The 19,135-nt window shown below is 65.2% G+C and overlaps 2 protein-coding genes across 6 annotated transcripts; one reads left to right on the top strand and one right to left on the bottom strand.

Moving 5' to 3' along the window:
• Positions 1-1,266: 1,266 nt before the first annotated feature.
• On the bottom strand, positions 1,267-8,323 carry PSMD2 (proteasome 26S subunit ubiquitin receptor, non-ATPase 2). The gene is made up of 21 exons (XM_086618443.1): positions 8,189-8,323; positions 7,423-7,479; positions 6,961-7,125; positions 6,591-6,712; positions 5,988-6,212; positions 5,726-5,884; positions 5,309-5,453; positions 5,045-5,105; positions 4,619-4,765; positions 4,324-4,430; positions 3,794-3,921; positions 3,607-3,694; positions 3,209-3,371; positions 3,012-3,113; positions 2,788-2,933; positions 2,497-2,580; positions 2,222-2,390; positions 2,027-2,121; positions 1,742-1,868; positions 1,532-1,650; positions 1,267-1,450 (listed from the first exon to the last, which is right to left on the bottom strand). The coding sequence occupies exons 1-21, from the start codon at positions 8,321-8,323 to the stop codon at positions 1,268-1,270; spliced, it is 2,727 nt and encodes a 908-aa protein (XP_086474569.1). The 3' UTR covers position 1,267.
• Positions 8,324-9,974: 1,651 nt separating this feature from the next.
• On the top strand, positions 9,975-17,677 carry ECE2 (endothelin converting enzyme 2). Of its 5 annotated transcripts, none has more exons than XM_086618750.1 (19): positions 9,975-10,016; positions 11,732-11,818; positions 12,192-12,336; positions 12,545-12,760; positions 12,862-12,986; positions 13,100-13,246; positions 13,335-13,400; positions 13,573-13,761; positions 13,973-14,115; positions 14,259-14,373; positions 14,626-14,736; positions 14,970-15,068; positions 15,160-15,237; positions 15,447-15,550; positions 15,859-15,969; positions 16,300-16,367; positions 17,019-17,209; positions 17,291-17,386; positions 17,501-17,677. In XM_086618750.1, exons 1-19 carry the CDS (start codon positions 9,975-9,977, stop codon positions 17,675-17,677), a joined length of 2,310 nt encoding a protein of 769 aa, XP_086474876.1. The 5 variants fall into 5 exon arrangements, with proteins under 5 accessions (XP_086474876.1, XP_086474875.1, XP_086474874.1 ...); XM_086618749.1 differs by having other exon boundaries at positions 13,097-13,246; XM_086618748.1 differs by having other exon boundaries at positions 11,729-11,818.
• Positions 17,678-19,135: the final 1,458 nt, after the last annotated feature.

Below are 19,135 nucleotides of genomic sequence, written 5' to 3'. Positions count from 1 at the left end.
GCGAGCAGGGGCGGGGCGCCGGCCGCCGCGCCTGAAGCTGCTCTGGGCACCGCCCTCGGCACGTGACGCCGGCACGGCCTTCCTGCCTGCGCCGTCACGTGGCGGGGAGGAGTCTCCGCTCGCCCCGGCGGAGGGGTGGGGCCGGGAACGCCCGCGCCACGCCTCCCCGCTGGCCACGCCCACCGCCCCGGCCCTGCCCCGCACACCCCGTGCGGGAGCACGTGGCGCGCCGCCGCACTCGGCACCCTCCGGCACCGGCGCCCGCCTGAGACCGCACTCACCCGGGATCCATCCAGCATCGGCACCCACACAGCACCATCCGGGACCCGCCCAGGACCTTCATCCATTCTCATCTGCGTTCACCCGGGACTTGCACCCCTCCAGCGCCCAGCAGCACCCAGGAGCTCACCCAGCACCTTGCATCCACGGGGGACACGGCCTCCACACTGCACCCCACAGGATACGGCCCCTCGCCCCTATCCTGCACCCATCCCACTCCCCCTGGGACTCAGCACTCCACACACCTCCCACCGGCCAGGACCCAACCTCCACCCAGCACCCTGTGCCTTGCCACATCCCCCACACCCACCCAGACACAGCCTCCCACAGCTACTTCGCTGGAGCAGGGTGCGGACGCTGCCTGTTTTGGAAACAGGACAGGGCTTTCCTCTCTTTCCTAAAAATACCCTCACAGCCTCCACCCTGCCCCCAAAGCTGATTTTAACCCTAATCCTGGCACCGGAGCAGCACAGAACACCAGCAGAGCCCTGTGTACCCCAGGGGCAGCTGAAGCCAAGGAGTCGCCACCCAGGATCCCCCAGAAGAGCAGTCCTGGCAAGGGACAGGCAGCACTGGGCCGAGGCAGGTGGCAGCACTGGGCCGAGGCAGGTGCCAGCACAGCAGGGAGGTGACTTGGGCGCTGCCAGCACACCCTGCCACACCAGACACAGGCACCCAGGGTGCAACAGGGGCAGGGCCAGGTGCAGGTTAGGGAGGAGCAGGAGCCAGGCCCATGGCAGACTGGGAACACCCGTGGACCCCCCAGCCCTGTGTTCACCCTGATTCTCAGAGTCTGCAGCATGACTGGCCTTCAAGGGCAGCGGGCACCCTTGATGGGGCCAGAGCCTAGCCCACGCCCCCAGCACAAAGGGAACAGCAGCACTAGAGTCTCCACACTTTATTTCCTTGACTCCTTGTAACAAAAACAAACTAGATTTTTTTCCCCCCCACCCAAACCACCTACCCACCCCCCCAACCCCCCCTTGGTTCAAACATCATAGTTCGGGTTCTTGCGTAGGATAACAAATCCCTCCAGGATGGGCGTCACAGGCACGTGCTCCTCTGTGGCCAGCTCTGCCCGCTCTCCATGCGCCAGGAGCACTGGCGTTGTGTGAGTCTGGAAGCCGGTGATGGTTTTGGGCTTGCCCGCCTGGCCCACCACATCCACAGCCTACGGGAGAGGAGCGAGGTAAATGCCAGGGACACACAGGGATGCCATAGCACCCCCTCCCCAGCTCCGGCTAACCCTTACCTGTCCCACCCGAACCGACACGGGCAGAGGTCGCAGCTCCTCATCAAAGGTGACCAGCATGCGGGGCTGCATGGCAGCAACGAGCCCGTAGAGAACGTAGTGGGACTTGCCCAGGATAACTGAAGGGGAGACAGAAGTAAGGAAGCTGAGCAATGCCCGCTCCGCAGGACAGAGGGGTGCCAGGGTGGGGACCGAGCCCACAGTACTCACTGTTGCGCACGTCCAGGAAGGACACGAGGACGGTCAGCAGCCCAGCCACGGCCACCTGGCTCATGAGCTGCCGATCGCTGTGGTACGGGCACAGGGTCAGCGTCCCCTTGCCCAGATGGGTCAGGCCCTGGTGTGGCAGAGAAAGCACTTAAGAGCACGGTGGGGTAACACCTGAGACCCCCCAGCCCTGCCCAGCAAGACCAAGACACCCCCAGGACACTACCACCCTCCCACACCTGGGCAGGGATCCCAACCTGCCCCTTCCCCGCCACAAGTGATCATCACCTGGGCCAACCGCACCATGAAGAGGTTGTTGGGGTCCTTGGCATGGTACTGGGCAAGCTGCCGCAGCATCGCTGCCAGCCGGGCATTGTTGGTACCTGGAGAAAAGGGGGTACAGGCAGAGGGTAGGGTATACAGCTTGGGTGCCCCACCTTCCCCCCAGCATAAGCCCCAAACCAGGCTGTTCCACAAGCTTACCGCTGCCCACCATGCCCATGGCAAAGATGGAATTGTAGGAGACCTCAGGGTCAGCGTCATGGGAGAACTTGCTGAGGGTGTCGAGGATGTTGAGCCGAGGGTTGGAGACAGAGATAAGCGCAAGGGCCAGAGGCACGGCACGACGGAGGGTGGGCTCCCCGTACCGCAGCTGCACAGAGATGAAAGTGTGTTAGACCCAGCTTAAGGGCAGCAACGTCTACAGAGATGCAAGGCAAGACCCAGTCTCTTCCCAGCTCCGTGCTGTCCCCACTCACCAAGTGGCCAAACGTGCGCAGAGCCATCTCAGCACCGATCTCCTCGCCCATGGCAATGAGTGCGATTCCCAACACTGCTACACCCTGTGGTGACACAGGCACTGAGTGCCAGGCAGGGGGCACCCAGCCCAAAACCCATGTTTCTCACACCCTCAGCCCAGGGGAACAGGGAAAGCGGGGGATGCTGCTGGGGGCTGATTCCTCCAGCTCTGATTCCGCAAGTTGGCTTAGGGACCACCCCAATGCCAGTTTCTGCAGCTGGGAAATGGGCCTCAGCCCACATTTCCCCACCTGGTGAGCCCCCATGTCAGCTGAGCTCTCTTTCTTCTCCTTCTCTTTTTTGTCCTTTTTGTCCTTGTCCTCCTCTTTCTCCTTGGAGTCAAAGTGCTCACTGCAGATGTGCAGGAGCTGTTGCACCTTCAGGACGTTCCCTGAGCCTGGGGGTGAGAGCGGAGGGCCAGGATCAGCAGAAGGGTCCAGAACCTGTTCCTGCCTCATCAGCCGTTGCAACTCACCTGCATAGGCGCAAATGTCCACCAGCGTGTTGGCGAAGCTGCGGAACGGCTCCGACACCACCTCCAGCGCTGCCAAGATGGCCTCAATCGCTTCTCCCTTCCCTGCCAGGGAAAGCACAGTGGTCAGAGCACAGCAGCAGAGGGATGCTCCCACCCTGTTCCCCAACCCACGAGGCACTGGCACTGCCCAGCCCTACCCAAGTGGTTCAAGCCCAGGCCAAGTGGCAGCCATCGGGCATATGTGTCCTTCAGCTCCGTCTCCGATTTCTCCATGATGGTCTGGAGGATGGTTGAGGTGACATCCCCGTTGCAGGAGCCCACTGATATCATCCCACAGGCCAGGGCGGTCACACCAGCCACCTGGCAAAGGAAGGAAGGAGACATTGCACGTGTGAGGACAGCGTAGAGCAAGCTGGCCCACAGCTAGCCCCCAAAGAGGGTCATGCACTTCTGGCACAGCACGGGGCCAGGCACGGACATGTAGCCTGGCTCCTGGAGCCCAAAGCGACTGCAGGACAGCCCTTGCATCCACAGGAGCTGTTGGGGACCGGGTAAGGAAGCGGGAAGCCCAGGTGTACCCTGTCTTGCTCCCTACCTCCATGCTGGACTTGGAGTCTCCCATCACAGGTAGCAGCAAAGTGAGGACGTCCTCGCGGTTGGAGCCCGCGTATGCCAGCCCCAGCCTGCAGGGAGTCCAGGGGAGCATTAGCGGGAAGCGTTAAGGGGGATCGCCCTGCGCACCACCCTGTGCAGCCTGGGGGAGGCTGGGGTTAGGCCCTTACCCAAAAATGGCTCCGATCCTCATGGTGTTGCTGTTGTGGAGGACATAGTCAGACAGGAGGGCCAGGGCAGGGTCACACTCATTCCTCACCCCTGAGTTGACGATGCCACAGGCCAGGAGGGCTCCCGACTGCAAGGCAGAGGCATCGTCATACACCAGTCACCAACACACAAAGCTCCCTGCCAGTTCAGTGACTAATGTCACCCCACACATTACACCCGCTCCCTGGGATGGGCAAGTTGGTACCAAGTGAGCAACACCACTCTGGATCCATCTGAGCAGGCCGAAGCTCATAGCTCTGTGACGAGGGAACCACAAAAGGTGCCTCAGGCACTCCCCAAGAGCTCCCCACCTTGCTGTGAGCCACTCAAAAAGCTGGGACACAGAGCATCCAACCCTCTCTGGGCAGGAGCTGAGCCACATGGTGGACCAAGGCAAGGTCAACCATTCCCCGAGCCAGCCACACACCCAGCCCACAGCGGGGCTGCCCCACGCAGCCATAGAGCCCCTGCCAGGATCAGTGCCACCGACCTTGATGTAATCCTCCGAGGAGTACAGGTATTTGTCGATCTGTGTGAGGCCCCCGTCCACGTCCCACAGCAGTATCGTGCCCAGGGAGGCTGCAGCACTCAGCATCCCTGCAGTTCCAGGGGAGAAGAGCCCATGTCAGCCCTGAATTGATGTGCCCTGCCTGGGGCAGGTGGTGGCCAGCGATACGGGGCAGCCCAGCAGCAGCTGTGCCCTACATCCCTGCTTTCAGCAGGGACCCAAAAGGGACCCCAAGCCTAGGGGCACCTCCAGCCCTTGCCCAGCCATCCCCCCTCACCGTGGTCCTTGTTCTTGTACAACCATTTATTGCCATCGTCTGTTAGCAGCTTGTCCTGTCCAAACGCAGCATTCACAAAGCCATTCACGAAGGAGGACGCCAAATTCATCCGGGCAGAGTCCACTTGGGAACCACTCCCCCCGAACCCTGGGGAACAATGTTGGGGTGAGCCAAGCAGCAAGAGAAACCCTGCCAGACCTCCACCACACAACCATCCCACGCCATGGAGGACCTGTCCCACCACCAGCAGGAAGGAGCCCAAATCCATGGTAGGCAGCTGGGTCTGCTCCACACCAGGTCAGAGACCACAGGCAGACCATCTGCCTACCTCGGCATACACAGCCGACTGCGCCGGCCCAGAGGTGCCTCGCAGTCCCAGGAGCTCCCCACAGGAGAAATGACAGAGGCAACAACAAGAGCCCTTACGGTTATTTTCCAGGTGAGTTTTGTAAATGTCATCTGGCACTTTGGGCTCCATGATGTCCAGCTGCAGAGACAAAGGAGAAAGGGGCTACCTCCTGGCCAGCACACCCCAGGACAGCTGCCCTGCAAGGACAACCTCTCCAGGAGGTGCCTGGCCAAGCTCATAGGGATGAAGGATCTCTTCCCAGATCTGGCCACAGAGCCTGGCAGCCAGGGCAACCACAGCTGGAGGCAGCCCAGGGCTCTTCTCCCAGACAGGACACTCACCTCTCTGGCCAAGGCCAGGAAGTTGCTGTTGAGCTGGACATTGGACATGATCTCGGTCAGGTCCTCGTACTCCTCCACATCCTCATTCAGCTCTAGGAAGACCCCGTGGCGGCCCAGCATAAAGGCCATCTGCTTCTGGACAACTCTGCGCACAGGTAAGAGGTTTCACAAGTGCCCAGACCACAGCCAGCCCCAGCACAAACACGCACTCACCAAACGGTGCTCTAGAAGCACACAAGAGCAGCCCAGAATTGACCCACTCTTGCCCATCTTGATTTCAGGGACAAGAGTCTCAGTCCAAACGCCCAGACACCTCTGGTGGTGGCGGGATCCAGCCCAAGTTGGCCCAGACAGGTGGCTAATGCCCCACCACAACGGGCAAAGGCCCCAGAAGATAAGGAATGAGTCTCTGCTTACACATCTTTGCAGGAAGTGAAGATGTCCTCCACCAGCTCCACGTCATTGAGCATCAGAGCCAGGCGCAGGGCTTCAGGGTAGCGGCTGAACTTGCGGAAGATGCCCAGAGCACAGCGCAGGAGGGCTGAGTTCTCGGGCTCTGGGACGTAGCTTACGCAGCTTTGAGAAGGAGACAGGCATGAGGGTGATGACCACGTCAGGCAACCTCAGCCCACCAGGGACCAGGCCCCCTCCAGCACCTGAGGCTGCTGAGGTCCCTCACCTGGTCAGGTAGAGGCACACTTTGGAGTAGGCGTTGTCATCAATGTACTTCTCCAGCATGTCCATCTGCTCAATCTCCATGAGCAGGTCACAGGCCTCATGCTCTGCATTGTGCGCCATGTTATAGGGGACGATCTCCTTGACCAGTGTGAGGAGCGTGTCCCTCTGAGCCTTGTCAGCCTCATCGATCTCCTGCCACTCCTTGGCCACCTCCCCTGCAAGGTGCCTGCAGGGACAAAGGGACATTACCACCACAGAAACCAACTTCACCCAGCCCCAGGGACCGGCAGCAGCTAGCTGCTACCAGTCAGTCAGGGCTGTGTATCATTTACAGGGGCCCCATACTCCTGCAAGAGCTTATGGGGGACAAGCCCAGAGGAGGAACAGGGTTAAGAGCAGAGATTACAGAGGCCCCCGCAACAAGAACTCTGCAGAGAGCAAATCACTGTGGGGACGGGATGAGGTAACACATGTGCAGACATAACAGGGGCAGCAGAGCACAAGTCCAGCAAGTCGGGACACCTCCCAGGTGAGCTAGAGTCAAAGCACTTGGGGAGATCCCCCTGAGCCCTTGTCCTTCCCCAAGCCCTGCTCCCACGCTTACCTGACATATTCGTGCCCCCAAGATGCCAGCTCCTCCTGGGAGCCCACCAGCCGGTACTTCAGGCACTCACGCTCCCCGCTCATGGTCATGGCCAGAACAGAAATGATGTCTGCCGCAAAGCGCTGAGGAAAGAGCACCAGGGCTGAGACACACGGCTCGGCATGGGGAAGCAGGGGCAGCCAGGGACACAATACCCTTCCTGCGCCCACAAGCCATCACAGGCAGCAAAGGCACAGCCCTGGCAAGTTATAATCCACCAGAACAAGTCAGAGAGGATCATGTTAGATCACGAGGTCCGGAGGGCTCTATCATCACCTGCCCCACCACCATTTCCCCAGCCTCATGGGATGCTGGAGTCAAGAGCCTTTACCTTGTTCTCTCCCGGAGCCATGTTCTCATAGATCTCCTTCAGCTTGCCATAATGTGGCCGTAGGAACTTGAGGGGTTTGGGGACGGAGGTCATAGAGGTGGTGGAAGAGCGGATCTGCCTCCGCAGCTCCTCCAGGGCTGGGCGGTAGAGGGACGTATCTTTCTCCTGCAGAGGGAAGCTGCCTGTTAGGGAGCAGGGGGCTGGTTCCTGCACCACCACCCCGCCAGCCTTCCCCAAACACAGCTGTGGCTCTGTGCAGAGGGAGCCAGAGGTCCCTCAGGCACAGGTCAGACAGGCAGCAAGGCTGAGGGACAGACCACAGCAGACAAGGAGAGGCCCCGCTCAAGGTGAACCCCCTCTCCAATCTCCACTGCACAAGGAACAATCATAAGTGAGGGACAGATGGGCTCCAATTCTGGCCAAGGCTCCCGGCTCCGCAGGTTGGGCACAGCACAGACTCACCCCCAGGCGCTCCACCAGCATCTCCAGCTCATCCTGCAGCTGTTTGTCCTCCTCAGACTGCCAAAATGCACAGGACAAAGCAGAATTAAGGCTGTCCAGCACAGACATCCCCAGTGTGACAGAGGTGGGGCATCACCCCAAGCCGCAGGGGGACCAGGACACAGTGACACCCCCCAGGACACTGTCCTGCCCCAGTGCTGCTGGAGAGGTCAAGCTTCCCATTACTGGAGACACCCTCCCGAAGAGACCACCCCTTCCCAGGGGGTGAGAAGCACCTCCCTCATTAACCAGTGCTGTATGGAAACATCCCTACGGATAGAGGCACAGCAAGGCCCGGCCCCTCAGGGGTGCACCCCCAGCGACAGCAGCCCCCCTACCCAGAGGCAGCCCCAAGGCCTCCTCCATGCCAGGCAAAGACAGGACCCGCCCATAGTCCCCAGTGTCCCAGGTGCACCCCGATTACATCACGGCTCCCCTCACTCCACTCCAGCGATGTCAGACGCTGGAGCCCCCTGCCCCGCCGCACCCCCCACCCTCCAGGGCGGGGAGCCTTCAGCTTCGTCACGCGGGCACCCCCGAGACGTCACGGCCCCCCTCGCGCCGGTGACGTCACGCGCCCCCGCCGGAGGGAGCCCCGGCGACGCCACAGGCGCCCCCGGAGAGATGCCGGCCGCCCCCGTGACGTGGGATGACGTCCCGCCCCGCCGGTGACGCGGGCCCGGCCGGGCCGTGACTCAGCTGCAGCCCGCGGCGCGGCGGCGCTCACCAGCTCCTGCTCCTTCTCGGGCCCCGCGGGTGGCTCCCGGTGGTCCCGGCCCCAGGGCGGCGTAGGCTTCTCGTCGCCCCCCGACCCGGGGCCGCCCTGCACCCGGCTCTGCCCGCCGCCGCCGCCCGCGTCCATGGCCGCTCCGCCGCACGACCGCCGCTCCGCGCCTGCGCGCCGCACGCACCCACCACCAATCGCCGCCCGGCGCTGCCGTGACGACACCGTCGCGCACCGGAGGCGGGGCGAGGGGCGGGGCGAGGGGCGGGGCGGCCCCACGTGCGCTGCGCAGCGCCGAGCACCGGCTCCGGCAGCGGCGGGAGGAGCACGGCCCGGCCCGGGGCTCCAGCACTGCCAGGGAGCGCGGGCAGCCGGGGGCGAGGTCGGGGGTCGGAGCTCCGCCACCCTGGCAAGGGGCACCGGTGCCACCTGAGCCGGGCCAGTGATGTGGCATTGCCCGGGGCTGGCGGGGTCGGCGGGGCCTCGACACGCCGCAGACGCTCGTGGGCACCCCTGTGCCCCTGCCCCTCCACGTGTGCTCACACACACACCCCCCTCCTGCAGACCTGTGCCACCCTGTGCCCCCGGCCCCGCAGTTCAGGTGGGGGCACTGCCTCGCCCGGCCCCACCGAGCACCCCGGGGGCACCTTCTCCCCACCCCAGGCAGCAGCCCGGGCTGTGCTCGCTGGGGAACCCCCGGGCAGCAGGTGCGGTGCCAGGCGTGTCCCCACCAACATTTTTCGAGGTGTCACTGCTGCACCCACCCGGGCACCCACACAGGCCCTGCGTGCCCTGCACCCCAGAGGACAGGTGGCACCATACCTGGGTACCTGCACCTGGACACCCCCCGCAGGCCGCTGCCCCCATGCCCGGGACACCGGGTGGGTGACTTGCGGTGACACCCTGCCCTGGGCAGTTGGGAGGTGTTGAGGCGGGTGCGTGGCTGCGCTCACAGCCGCGGCCTCCCCTTGCCCGCCGCCTCGGCAGTGACGATGGTTGTACACGCGTGTGCGTGTGACTGTCACACCGTGCGCGGTGACACGGGCCTGGGGGTGACCTCGGCGTGCCCCGGAGAACCGGAGCGGGGGGGTGAGTCGGTGTCTGTGTGTGCATCCACCCGGGCGTGCGCGGGGTGTGTGCCCGGGTACCAGGGCAGGGTGTGCTGCTGCGGCTGTGCAGCGCTACCACCCCGCTGCCGATGCCCGGTGCTGCGCGCTGCCAGTGTGCCTCCCCGGGTGCTGAAGCCCAGTGCCGGTACGTGTGCCAGGGTGCCTGTCGCGGGCGCTCGGGTGTGAGAGCGGGTGCTGCTCCCCGTGCCGGTGCGGGTGTCGGTCCGAGCAGCAGTGCCGGTGCGTCTCCCGCCTGCCGAGGGTGCGGGTGGCGGTGCGGCTCCCCGTGCGTGTGGCGGTGCCGGTGCAGGTGCGCCTCCGGTGCGGGCGCCGGTGCGGGCCTCCTCCCGTGCGCACGGCGGTCACCTTGGCGGCGGGGCCGGGCCGGGTGGAGCGGAGCGGTGAGACCGGGCTGGACGCCGCTACCTCCGCTCCAGCCACCCCCGGGGCGCCGGCCCCAGCCGCCCCCGCCCCGTGCCTGCGGACCGCGCCCCAGCCGGTCCCAGCCCCCGCGGCTCCTTCCCTCCGGCGCGGCCCCGTCCCTGCCCGGCCCCGGTCCTGGCAGCGGCGCGGCTCCCGGTGCGGGCCATGGCGGCGGCGGAGGCAGGCGGCGCTGCGGCTGTGGCGGGGGCCCGGCGCGGCCCGAGCGGGGAGCGGAGCTAGGCGGGAGGCGGCCCGGGATGGCCAGGATGAACGTGGCCCTCCAGGAGCTTGGACACGCCGTGAGTGCCTGGGGCAGCGGCGCGGCCGGGCCGGGGATGGCGGCGGGGCAGGGCGGCGAGTGGGGCAGGGGCAGGGGCAGGGAGGTGGCGGGGAGCGCCGGTTCGGGGGGCGAAGGGGCGGCGAGGAGGACGGGAAGGGATCGGGGCAGAGGAGAGCCCGAGGGCTGGAGGGGTCAAGGAGCTGGAAGGGCTGGGGGGCTGCGGGAGGAAGGGCTGGGGGGGCCGGGGGAGCCCGGGGGGCGGGAGGCTGGGGGATGCAGGGGGCTGGGGGAACTGCGTGGCTGGAGGGTCCTCGTCCCCCACGGCTGGGGGGAAACGGGGGAGGAAGGGCTCCTCCAAACCTCCGCCTGGGGTCGGGCAAAGGGACGTGGGGCAGTTCAGAGGCAGCCCCACAGACCCTGCTCCGCCGAGACATGAAGCCCACCTGGAGTACAGTGATGCTGCTCGTAGGGTGCCCCCAAGGCAGCACCCCTGGAGAGAGCAGGGGGGCCTGCCCCTGCGGGTCTCAGCCCTATGGAGGGGGCAGGAGAAGCCCCAGGACCAGGTCCTATCCCTGCCTTGGGGGTACCAGGAGGTGCTGGGGAGGGGCTGCTGCCAGCTGGTGCCCAGGGGATGAGGACCACTTGGGAGGGGAGCATGTCGAGGGAGCCAGGGTGGCGGGGGTACCTGGCTGGTCAACCTCCCACAGGATGCCAAGCCATCCCTCGTCACACCAGTAGTTCCTGGGTACCCACCCTGGCAAGGGGCTCCTGCCAGCTGTCGATCCCAGATTCACGCCCTCCCGCTGCGGCAGTCTTTGGCAAAGCCCCCACTGCCCTGGTGGGATGGCAGTGGGCAGAGGCGGGCACGAGGTGCTTGCTCTGCTTCATCCGCTGCCCATCATTCTTTCCGCCTGGCTCCTTCCATGCAGACAGCCCCGAGGCATCCACCTTAGTGTGCAGCACAGATAGGGGGGTGAGCTGCAACCCACCCTGAGCTGCAACCCACCCAGGCGTCAACTCTGAAGCCTAAGGATGGCTCGTGACCAGCAGCATTGCTGATTCTCTTCCATCAAAGCCTACAGCTTTTTCCTCTAGCTCATCACCCCCTCCAAAGCTGCTGGCTTAGCTCCACCACCTCCGTCTTGGATGAGTCTTCAGCAGCCGTCACGGCTGGGTCAGTGCAAGCATCCCCTGCCAGGCTGCCTCACAAGGCCTGGAGTGAGGGGATCCTGGCCCTGCCGGCTGACACCCCTCGTAGTGCCCCTTCTCCCCCTGCACACCCTGCCTGCACAGGCTCAGCCCTGTACCCTGGGCACCCCGGGGCCGGGATGGGACGGGAGGCACTTCCAGATGTTTTGGACCGGTGCACATCTGCATGGAAAGTTCCAGGCGAGGGAGGAGGGGTGAGGCAGCAGCACTAGGCAACGGTTGCCTGGCAACAGGGACCACGTCTCCGGGCGATGTGGCACCTGTCGGCAGGGCTGATGCCACTGCTGCCATGGCGACGCGGAAGGATGCTCCAGCTCAAGCCCTCGAGCCCCCCATCAGCAGCTCTCCCTGTGCTCCCCGGGGCCACCCTGGGGACAACCTCTGCGAGAGGCCCAGGTGCACCGAGGAGGGTCAGGGTGCACCCCCTGAGTGGGCACCGGCCCTCACCCTAAGAGCTGGAGGGCATGGTGGGTGGGGGCCAGCCACCCCCACACCCACATCCCAGCCCGCTCCCTCCCTCAGCAGATGCCCGACTACAAGCGTGCCACGCTGCAGGACGATGAGGGGCCAGAGCCGGCAAGAGATGGCAGCGCCTCTCCCGACAGCGTGGAGGTGAGGTCTGCCTGGCACCTCTATCCTTCCCTTCCCCATCCTCCCAACCCCCCTTCTCACCCTCAGCTGGAGCCTACCCACAGCCGGATGGGCAGCAGGAGCAGGGCGGGCAGCCAAGCCAGCCCTGCCTGTCCCCAGGGATGTGCTGGGAGGCAGCCAAAATGCGGCACAGACTGTGCCTGGGCCATCGTCCTTCCTTGCGGCTGGGGAGGCCACCAGCACACACTGTCAGCTCGCCCAGGCTGCTGCCCTGGGCACCCCCTGAGGGATGCCCTGGTCCTAAGCCAGGCACAGGGGAGTGGGAGGGAAGGGAAGTGGGAGCAATGAGGTTTGCTCCCGCTGTGGTGCGATGGTGGGTCCTGCTCCTGCTCAGGTGGGGTTTCGGAAGGGGCCAGAGCCATGGCTGAGCCGCCTGGCCTCACGCAGCCAGCTGGAGCTGGTGCTCTGCGCCGTTGCCGTCTCCCTGGCCCTGCTGCTTGGCATCGCTGTCATCGCCCTGGCCATCCAGTACCGCAGAGGTAGGGAGGGTCCCTGTGTCCTCACCAAGGTGGTGATGGTGTCCCCACACCCAGGGGTAACACGGCAGGACAGGGAGCGACGGGTCAGAGCAGAGCTCCTGCTCCGGGTCCTCTGCCCGCCCTGGGGTGCAGGCAGAGCTGGGCCCCCCTCCGTGCCTCAGTTTCCCCTGGCACAGGCGCACAGCCCCAGGCATGCCTTCCCTGCCAGATCCTTCTCACAGCACGTGCCTGACGGACGCCTGCGTCCGGGTGGCCAGCAAGATCCTGGAGGCTCTGGATTCGGAGACAGACCCATGCCAGGACTTCTACCAGTACTCGTGCGGGGGCTGGATCAAGAGGAACCCGCTGCCCAATGGACGCTCCAAGTGGAGCACCTTCAACAGCATCTGGGACCAGAACCAGGCCATCATGAAGCATCTCCTAGGTGAGCACTGGTGGAGGGGTCCTGGCCACTGGGGGGGTGACCTCTGGGCACAGGCAGGCAGAGCCCCAGCATCCCCGGGGCTGACCCGCAGCGTCCCGCAGAGAACACCACCTTCAACTCCAGCAGTGAGGCGGAGCGGAAGACGCAGCGGTACTACCTGTCCTGCCTCAAGGAGCAGAGGATAGAGGAGCTGGGCTCCCAGCCCCTCATGGAGCTCATCGACAAGGTGGGCGGCCATCCACACCTGAGCTGAGCTGTTGGGGCTCAACCTAGCACGTCTGCCGCATGGACCTTCTCATTACTGGGGAGGGGGCAGCCACCGGGTCTGTCTGCCAGCAGATCGGGGGGTGGAATGTCACCGGCTCCTGGAACCAGACCAGCTTCATGGAGGTCCTCAAGATGGTGTCAGGCACGTACCGGGCGACCCCCTTCTTCACAGTGTATGTGGGGGCAGACTCCAAGAGCTCCAACAGCAACATCATCCAGGTTGGCACCTTGGCATGGAGGGGTGGTGGGCACTGTGGGGGGCACCGTTGGGCACCAGGCTGCCCATGCTGCCCCTCTCTCCTCCCAGGTGGACCAGTCAGGGCTTTTCCTCCCATCTCGGGATTACTACCTGAACAAGACTGCCAATGAGAGGGTGAGGCTGGGCACTGGGCACCCTGCCCGCAGCCACGGGGGGAATCCCACAACAATGGGGTGCGAGCAGTGCCAGGGCATACCCCAGTCTGGGGTGGGCAGTGGCTGTGAGCCCCCTGGGGAGGTGGGATGAGCTGCAGCCGGGGCTGAGACGGTGCTCGGGGTCCTGCCAGGTCCTGGCAGCATACCTGGACTACATGGTGGAGCTGGGCACACTGCTGGGGGGGGCCCCGGAGCCCACCCGTCTCCAGATGCGGCAGGTGCTGGACTTCGAAACCCAGCTGGCCAACATCACTGTGCCCCAAGCTGAGCGGCGAGACGACGAGAAGATCTACCACAAGATGAGCATCGCTGAGCTGCAGGTGGGCACAGCATGGCATAGCCTGGGCAAACCCTCTGGGGATGCAAGGTGGGAGTTGTCCAGTGGGACAGAGAAGGGATCTGGGGTGCTGAGGGACCTTGGGACCTTCCCGGGGAGCACAGCCCCTGCCCCAGGGAACCCTCTCGTGCCAGGCAGGATGGGGCAGAGCCGTGCCAAGCACCCAGGTGCTGCATTCTTGTGTTCCCCTCCAGACCCTGGCCCCTGCTGTCGACTGGCTGGATTACCTGTCCTATGCCCTGGCCCCGCTGGAGCTGGCAGACACAGAGCCTGTGGTGGTGTACGGGGACGCCTACCTCCAGCAGGTCTCTGACCTGATCAACGGCACCGACAGGAGGTGAGACACCTGTGAGCCTCCCCGGCCATGCCCCATTTGGGGCTGCCCCTGCAGCGGGGGCACATTTTGGGCTCACTGGTGGTTTGGAGGCTGGGGTATCCCCATGGATGGTGGTGAGCCGCGGCATCTCTCTGCCTCCACAGCATCCTGAACAACTACGTGATCTGGAACCTGGTGCAGAAGACAGCCTCCAGTCTGGACCAGCGCTTCGAGACGGCCCAGGAGAGGCTGCTGGAGACTCTCTACGGCACCAGGAAGGTAACAGGGGGCCACAGGACCATCCCCCTCTGCCCCCAGCCTGGAAACAGCCAGGACCAGCTCTGCCCTTGGGATGCCCTTGGGATGCTGAGCCGCAGGTGCTGCAGAGTGAACCCAGGGATCATCTTTCAGGATGGGGGTTTAGCTGCTGAGCATGTCCCTCCTGGGGAGGGGGTAGAGCCAGGTTGGGGGAAAGAAGCAGAGCAGGGGAGGAGGCTGGGGGTCTCACGGGCCCCCGTCTCACTCCCACAGTCCTGCACACCCCGCTGGCAAACCTGCATCTCCAACACGGACGACACGCTGGGCTTCGCCCTGGGCTCCCTCTTTGTCAAAGCGACCTTCGACCGGGACAGCAAGGCCATCGTGAGGACGCTTCTGCCCTCATCCCCTCCCCATCACCATCTGCAGGAACCCCCCCTTTCCCCCCTAAACCCCAGGGCTGGGAGGAGGGGAGCAGAGAAACAGGACCCCCAACCCCGGGGAAGTCACATCCTGCCTGCCCTGTATCTGCCTAAGGGGCTGTGGGGGGCAGGGGGGCTGTGGGGGGCAGGGGGGCTGTGGGGAGGCAGGGGGGCTTCATTCCCTTCCCTCTTCAGGCTGAGGAGATGATCAGCGAAATCCGGGCGGCATTCGAGGTGTCCCTGGACCAGCTGGACTGGATGGATGAGAAGACCAGGCAGGCTGCAAAGGAGAAGGTGACCCCATGGAGGGCAGCGGGTGGGAGACCATCCCTGGTCCTGAGAAGCCCCCTACCCCATCTCACCACAGGGGCCTCTCCCCACACAGGCAGATGCCATCTATGACATGATCGGCTTCCCCGACTTCATCCTGGACAACAAGGAGCTGGATGATGTCTATGATGGGGTAGGGGGACACCCAGCTCATGGGGAGAAGGTCCAGCCCCTGCTCATGCCAAACCCTGCGGTGCCCTATGGTGGGGCAATGTCCCTATTTGGGGGACCTGTTTGGGATGGGATGCTACATGGAGCCACCCCAGTACTGAGCACATCCTGGCCAGGGTCGGGGGAACAGCCCCTGGTGGACCCCTCCTCATCCCTCCTCTTCCTCACCAGTACGAGGTCTCAGAGGACTCCTTCTTCCAGAACATGCTCAACTTCTACAACTTCTCCGCCAAAGTGATGGCCGACCAGCTCCGGAAACCCCCCAACCGTGACCAGTAAGGGGCAGGGCTCCAGGGAGGGTGTGCGGAGGATGTGACACCAGCACAGTCTGGATGGCACTGGTTCACTGGGGAGAAGGTGCCCCCATGGGGTGGCACAGTGTTGTAGGTCACCTGCGGTGGCTCTGGCTTGTCCTCGGGACATCTGCAGGGTCCCTTGGTCACAGGACGGGGTACGGTGGCAGTGCAAGCCATGGGCAGGGGAGCAGAGGGAACCCACCGTGGGAGATGGCACAGGAGGGTGCCAGGGCAGGGAGAGAGAGGACGCATCCCTGTCTGTCCCCTGTCCCACCTCCCTGCCCCAGGTGGAGCATGACCCCGCAGACTGTCAATGCCTACTACCTGCCCACCAAGAATGGGATCGTCTTTCCCGCCGGCATCCTGCAGGCTCCCTTCTACGCCCGCAGCCACCCCAAGTGAGCCTGGCACAGGGATGGGGGGTCATCTCCTGGGGGTGGGGGCACACCGGCTGGGTTGGGGCCAGCACCCCACAGAGCCTCCCAGCAGCAACAAAGCAAAGCCCAGGAGGGGTGAGGGTCCATCAGGCTTTACATCCCGCAGCCATGACAGCCACAAAGTCCCTGTGGGGCCACCGGTGTCCCCAGCAGGACCCACTCCCAGCTGGGTGCCAACTGGAGCAGAGTCTCATCAGGTGCCCCAGACACAGATGGGGTGCACAGGCTGGGGGCAAGCTGTGATGGCATTATCGCCCCTGCACTTACCAGCTCTCTCCCACGGCCCCGCAGAGCCCTCAATTTCGGCGGCATCGGCGTGGTGATGGGGCATGAGCTGACCCACGCGTTTGACGACCAAGGTGAGAGCCCACAGGCAGCACTGGCCCTGATCCCCATCACCTTCCTGCAGCCCCGGACCCCCACCCACCCCCTGCCCTCGGCATGGGGAGGGGGTGCCACGGGCGTGCAGGGGTCCCGCTTTGCCATCCATTGCATCATGCGTGCTCGTGCCCTCCCAGCTGCCCCCCCCTTCTATCGTCCTGTCTCCCCAGGTGACACCTGCCGATACCTCCCCCCGGCTTCTCTGTGCAGCTTTCGCTCCATCCGCTTGGTGAGGACACGGTGCCTGCAGCCCCGGCCCCCTCCTCATCCTCCTCCCCGCGACGGGTCCCTCTCACATCCACTCTGCTTTGCACCTTCACTGCAGCCATGGAGCTGAAATGGGGTCAATGTGGGAAGTTGGGGTGACAAATCCAGTTTGGGACAGCAGGGATGCACTGGGGGATGGCTGAGGAACTAAGCGTATGGCTGAGCCCCAGCCGGAGCCCACCCGGAGCAGGGGCTGGGGGACACCATGTCCTCTGGGCATGGACCCAAGGCTCCAGGTCCCCCGGTGTCCCCTGGGGCTGTCCCCACTACACCCCACTCTGCTTCGGGATCCCCTGCAGCGGGAGCTCTGCAGGTGGCCGGTGTCCTCCGTTCCCACCTCATCCCATGGCTCCGTCCCGCAGGGCGGGAGTACGACAAGGAAGGCAACCTGCGGCCGTGGTGGCAGAACTCCTCCCTGGAGGCCTTCAAGAACCGGACGGCGTGCATGACAGAGCAGTACGGCCGCTACACCGTCCACCGCGAGAAGGTCAATGGCCGGCAGACGCTGGGCGAGAACATCGCCGACAACGGTGGGCTCAAGGCAGCCTACAACGTAAGCGCCGCCATCCCGAGGGGACATGGACCCCTGTGGCTGGCTGTCCCTCGCTGGGACTTCAGGGCACCTCTCTTGTAGGCGTACAAGTCGTGGCTGCAGAAGAATGGGGAAGAGAAGCGCCTACCAGCCCTGGGGCTCACCAACCACCAGCTCTTCTTTGTGGGCTTCGCGCAGGTAGGGTGGAGCTGGATGGTGGGTTCCTCATCCCTCCCTGGCCCCTCCACAGCCCCCCATCCTGCCCGGGAGGCTCTGCCTCCCCTGTCCCTGAGGCTGCTCCTGCTCCGGCAGGTGTGGTGCTCCGTCCGGACACCTGAGAGCTCCCACGAAGGGCTGGTGACCGACCCCCACAGCCCTGACAAGTACCGCGTCATCGGCACCCTCAGCAACTCCCGGGACTTTGTCGAACATTTCGGCTGCCCTCTGGGGTCCCCCATGAACCCCGGCAAGCACTGTGAGGTGTGGTAGGGACGGGGAGGGTGCTGGGGACAGAGGGGATGCGATGCTCTGCTGTGCGCCCCCCAGCCCTCACCAGCTGCTAGAGCTGGCTCGTGGGCAGAGAGCAGGGCCACCCCCCGGGTCACCCCCTGTCGTGGTCCCCCCTGTGCACACACCACATGCCGCCTCGCCCCGCCTCTGCCCCCCTCCCCAGCACACAGGGTCCTACACCAGATGCTCACCGCAGCCCGAATCCCCAGCCTGGGGCCAGGCACGGCTGGCAGAGAAGCCGTAGCATCCCCAAAATACAGCTCTGCCCCGCAACCCTGATGTGCTAGAGAGGCACAGCTCAGCCCCCCCCAGCGCCGTGTCCTTCCTGGGCGGGCAGGTCAGAGGGGTCCCAGGGAGAGCACTAGAGCCGAGTCCCCCTCTGCTCCTGCCCCCCGACCTGCCAGAGATGGAGACCGGGAGAGACCTGGTTCCGCACTTCCCTTACCCCCTCCCAATCCGGCTTGGCTTCCCCATCCATCTCTGCTGGGACCAGCGGGCGGTAGTGGGGACTCTGGTGCCTTCAGCTGTGGGTGGCTGTTGCTGAGTTTATTTAACGATTAAAAGCAGTTTCCACGTACTCCAGCGGCTCCGGGTCCTTCATAGTGTCGGGGAAGGGGGAGAGGTGGGATCTGGAGCAGGGGGTGACTGAAGAGCCTGAGGATGTGTGGGAGATGAGCTATGCCTAGGGACGGGAGCAGGAGATGAGAAATCCCGAGGGACCAAGGGAGAGCAGCAGGAGAGGAGATGTCATCCTCCCTGCGGGAGGGAGGCAGGGAGGGAGGGGAGCAACCACGCAGGGAAGGAGAACGGCAGCCGCAGGGCTGAGGCTCAGCCCCGGCATCCCCGGCAGGGCCAGTGGGGACGGGTCACCCCTCCGCCACAGGCATGGCGAGGCTGGCACGAAGCAGAGCGGTCGGGGGACGCCGAGGGCGGCTCTGGGTGAGGCCGGGGCAGCGGAAGGGCAGGAACCGGGCTGGGACAGCCGCACCGCCCCGGCCCGGCCCCCAGCCAAGGGCTGCCATTGCGCCGCAGCGGCGGGGACAGCCGGCTGACCCCGTCCTGCCCCCGGCCCGTCCGCAGAGCCCCTGGGCCCGCCCCGGCCGGGCCCTCCCCCCGCTCCGCGCCCCCGGCGCCGCACCGGGGTCCCCGCGCCGGGCCCCGCCGGCCCTAGGGGGCCGAGGCTGCGGGGTGCTCGGAAAGGCCGCCGGGAGTTGGAGTCCCGCCCGCGGGGGCGCAAGGCCCGACGGGAGTTGTAGTTCAGCGCGAGGGTTGCTGGGAGTTGTGGTTCCGGGCTCCGCCCGGCCCGCCGCCGTTCCGCGCGGGCCGCACTCCATTTCCCAGCGGGCAGCGCGGCGGGGCCGGGGTCCGGGCGCCTCGGGGGGCAGCGGGGCCCGGCCGGGGTGAGCGGCGGTGGCGGGGCCGGGCCGAGCCTGGGCG

The sequence above is a fragment of the Tauraco erythrolophus genome, chromosome 11 (assembly GCF_009769465.1).
Source record: "Tauraco erythrolophus isolate bTauEry1 chromosome 11, bTauEry1.pri, whole genome shotgun sequence".
Lineage (NCBI taxonomy): Eukaryota > Metazoa > Chordata > Aves > Musophagiformes > Musophagidae > Tauraco > Tauraco erythrolophus.
The sequence above is the reverse complement of the archived record's forward strand: the minus strand, read 5'-3'. Positions and strand labels throughout refer to the sequence as shown.

What these genes read in the sequence shown, in the direction of transcription:
- PSMD2 (XM_086618443.1), bottom strand. Translation starts at nt 8,323, where the DNA reads ATGGACGCGGGCGGCGGCGGCGGGCAGAGCCGGGTGCAGGGCGGCCCC. An exon ending in TGCTGGTGGAGCGCCTGGGG is followed by an intron (nt 7,126 to 7,422) that starts GTGAGTCTGTGC and finishes TTCCCTCTGCAG; the next exon opens with GAGAAAGATACGTCCCTCTA. An exon ending in TGCGCACGTTTGGCCACTTG is followed by an intron (nt 2,391 to 2,496) that starts GTGAGTGGGGAC and finishes ATCTCTGTGCAG; the next exon opens with CTGCGGTACGGGGAGCCCAC.
- ECE2 (XM_086618749.1), top strand. Translation starts at nt 9,975, where the DNA reads ATGGCCAGGATGAACGTGGCCCTCCAGGAGCTTGGACACGCC. An exon ending in GGCCATCCAGTACCGCAGAG is followed by an intron (nt 12,337 to 12,544) that starts GTAGGGAGGGTC and finishes CTTCCCTGCCAG; the next exon opens with ATCCTTCTCACAGCACGTGC. An exon ending in TGGATGATGTCTATGATGGG is followed by an intron (nt 15,238 to 15,446) that starts GTAGGGGGACAC and finishes CTTCCTCACCAG; the next exon opens with TACGAGGTCTCAGAGGACTC.